This window comes from Chaetura pelagica, unplaced genomic scaffold (genome assembly GCF_000747805.2).
Source record: "Chaetura pelagica isolate M959 unplaced genomic scaffold, ChaPel_1.0 scaffold793, whole genome shotgun sequence".
NCBI lineage: Eukaryota > Metazoa > Chordata > Aves > Apodiformes > Apodidae > Chaetura > Chaetura pelagica.
The window spans coordinates 34,283-36,993 of NW_009952818.1; the positions used below are offsets into that span (position 1 = coordinate 34,283).

General features: G+C 56.1%; 1 protein-coding gene across 1 annotated transcript; it reads right to left on the bottom strand.

Moving 5' to 3' along the window:
- Positions 1 to 247: 247 nt before the first annotated feature.
- Positions 248 to 2,111, bottom strand: VPS37C (vacuolar protein sorting 37 homolog C (S. cerevisiae)). Its single transcript, XM_009995101.1, is given in 4 exon segments — positions 248 to 973; positions 1,188 to 1,270; positions 1,769 to 1,940; positions 2,019 to 2,111. Coding segments are annotated over 4 exon segments (1,074 nt in total).
- Between the last annotated feature and the right edge of the window lie 600 nt (positions 2,112 to 2,711).

Below are 2,711 nucleotides of genomic sequence, written 5' to 3' on the forward strand. Positions count from 1 at the left end.
CTAAACAATTCCCTGGTTTTCACACCGGAGCCTGGAGGAGCTGATTGGGAAGCCAACACTTCATCCCACCAGCCATGGTGACAAATCCAACCTGGAGCTGAAGCCAGTGGGGGAAAAGCATCAGCCTGCCTGACCCCTGGAGCTATTCCCATCTCTTCTCCTGATGGATGAAAGAGCAACACACTGGGCTCACTCTTCCTTCCACAAAACAAGGAGGGAGCAGAAGACACTTGCCAGGAGTCTGGATTTAGTAGCCAGGCCAAGCAGGACGTGGAGGGTTTGGGGGTGGGGGGTATCCAAAGGGTGGGGGGGCTCCAGGAGGATAGGGAGGCTGTGGGGGGATTGGGAAATTTGGGAGAGGTGGCTGGGTTGGGTAAGGTCACTGTGGTCTCCCTGTTCCAGGTGGGAAGTAGGGAGGATATCCAGGTCTGGGGGGTTGGGGAGGAGAGGGGTGAGAGGTGGGAAATGGTGGGGGACCCCTGGATGGAGACCAGGAATAGGCTGGTGCTGGAGCAGAGCTCCCAGAGGGAAGTTTGGGATACCCTGGGGTGGTGTCAGCAGCTGGGATGTATCCAGGCCCTGGAGGAGGTTTATAGGGAAAAGCGGGTTGGGAGCTGGGTTGGGAAGAGGCCACGTGTCCCACGCTGACAGGAGAGCTGGAGAAAGGAGCAGGAGGAAGAGCTCCTTGGGCTGTGGGACCCTGAGGCATGTTTGGGGTGGGGCTGTAGGGCAGGGGGAAGGGCGGAGTTCCCGTTGGGAATGGCTGAGGCTTCGGTGGGTCCCCGGGAAGGGCGGTGGGGGGAGGGTGGGAGTCCCCGGCGGGATCCGGCTGCGGCGCCTCCGACCTCCTCACCATCTCCTGCAGCTTCTCCACCCTCACCCGCCTTAAGTGGGACAACTTCCTCATCAGGGAAAACTGCTCCAGGAAGGTTTCCAGGCTCACTTCTCCCTCCAGGAATTTCTCAGCCATTTTCTGGAAGAGGAGAGAGGAACCCCCCGACCCTGGGTTCAGCTCCACGTCCCACCGCTCCTCCTTCCCCAGGGATTTTAGGATCCAATCCCAGCACCCAGAAGGAAAAAGATAATCCCAAGATTTTGGAGCAACACCATCAAACTACAAGGGGATTTATCCTCAGGAATGGAATTCCAAGAGTTTTGGAGGTTTGCTGTTGGATGGAAGTGCTCACCTCAGATTCCTCCTCGATCTTCTGGCTCTCCACCTGCAGGAGATCCAGCAGGGTCTGGGGATGCATGGCTGCCACGAATTTCTCTGGAAAACAGGGGAAAAAAGCAGGAGAGGAAAAGGTGAAGCACAAAGCAGGGAGGAATGATGAACATCCAGCCTCTTTGCACCCTTCTGGGAACAACTTCCTGCCTTGGAAAGGGTTGGTCATGGAATTGTGGAATGGTTTGGGTTGGAAAAGACCTTGAAGATCATCCAGTTCCAAGCCCCCTGCATGGGCAGGGACACCTCCCACCAGCCCAGGTTGCTCCAAGCCCCATCCAACCTGCCCTTCAGCACTGCCAGGGATGGGGCAGCCTCATGGGCTTGCCCAGGGTCTCCCCATCCTCCCAAGGAAGAAAGGAGATGAAAGAGAAAAAGGAGAAGCAACAGCTGCACTGAACAGCTCTGGGATCCAACCAACTGCTTCTGACCAGGAGAAGGCAGGAATTTGATGCCCAGGAATCCTTTCTGCCACCACCCCAAGGAGTTTCTCTCTGCTCAGGCTGGGAGAAGGGAAAGGAAGGAGGTTGTCCAGAGGCTCACCCAGCTTTGCCTTCTGCTCCTTACAACGTTCTGCCAGCTCCTGCAGCTCCTCATATTTGTTGGACAGGTCGGCTCTTCCCGACTCCAGCGGGGCCTGGAACTTCAGGTTCTGCTCGGCCAGGCTGCGGTTGGAAGCCAGGGCCATCTCCCTTTCCAGCTGCAGCTCCTGCACCTGGGGAGGCAGAGGTGACAGTCACCTCTGGCTGAGGTGTCACCCCAGCCTCACCAACCTCCCTGTGTCCTCACACACCTCCTGGGATTCCAGAGCCAGGCGCTCGATTTCCTCGGCGTTTTCCTGCAGCTCCTGGAGCTCCTCCACTGTCTTGTTCCTCAGGGTGTCCATCCTGCCAGGGGAGCTGCAGATTCCTAGGATTAGGGAAGGGGGAAGGAGAGGAAAGGAAGGCAAATAAACCAGGAGGTTGTTGTTTTTTTTAGGAGGTACTAATCCTATCAGGGAACTAAATCCAGCTTGGAAACAGCCACGCCAGAGAATTCCCCCTCTGACAGAAGGGATCCAAGAAGGAAAAGAGAACATTCCCACTTCCTCCTGCTTTGGAAACAAGACTTTTTGTCCCCTTTCCCAGCATGTTTGGAAGGATTATCCAGGTGTGCCAGGTAGTTTGGTCAAGGAAACACCAACGTGCAGCTGCTCCACAGGGACCTCCCGGCTCCGCTCGTATCCGTGGGGCCACCAGGGCCACTTGTGTCTTCCCAAACTTTGTCACCTCCTGGGTTTCCTTGGCTCCCAGTTCTCTTTTCCATGTCTTTTTCCTCTCTGGCTACGTGGTGTCCCCACTTCCCTCCCTTATTCCTCCTCAAATGCCATTATCCCCATGTGGTGAACGGGACCCGTCACTTGCAGTCGATAAACCGAGTGGGATCTTCCTAAAACCAGGAATGCTGAGGAGTTCCTGCACTCCAACCATGGCTTATTCCAACCAAT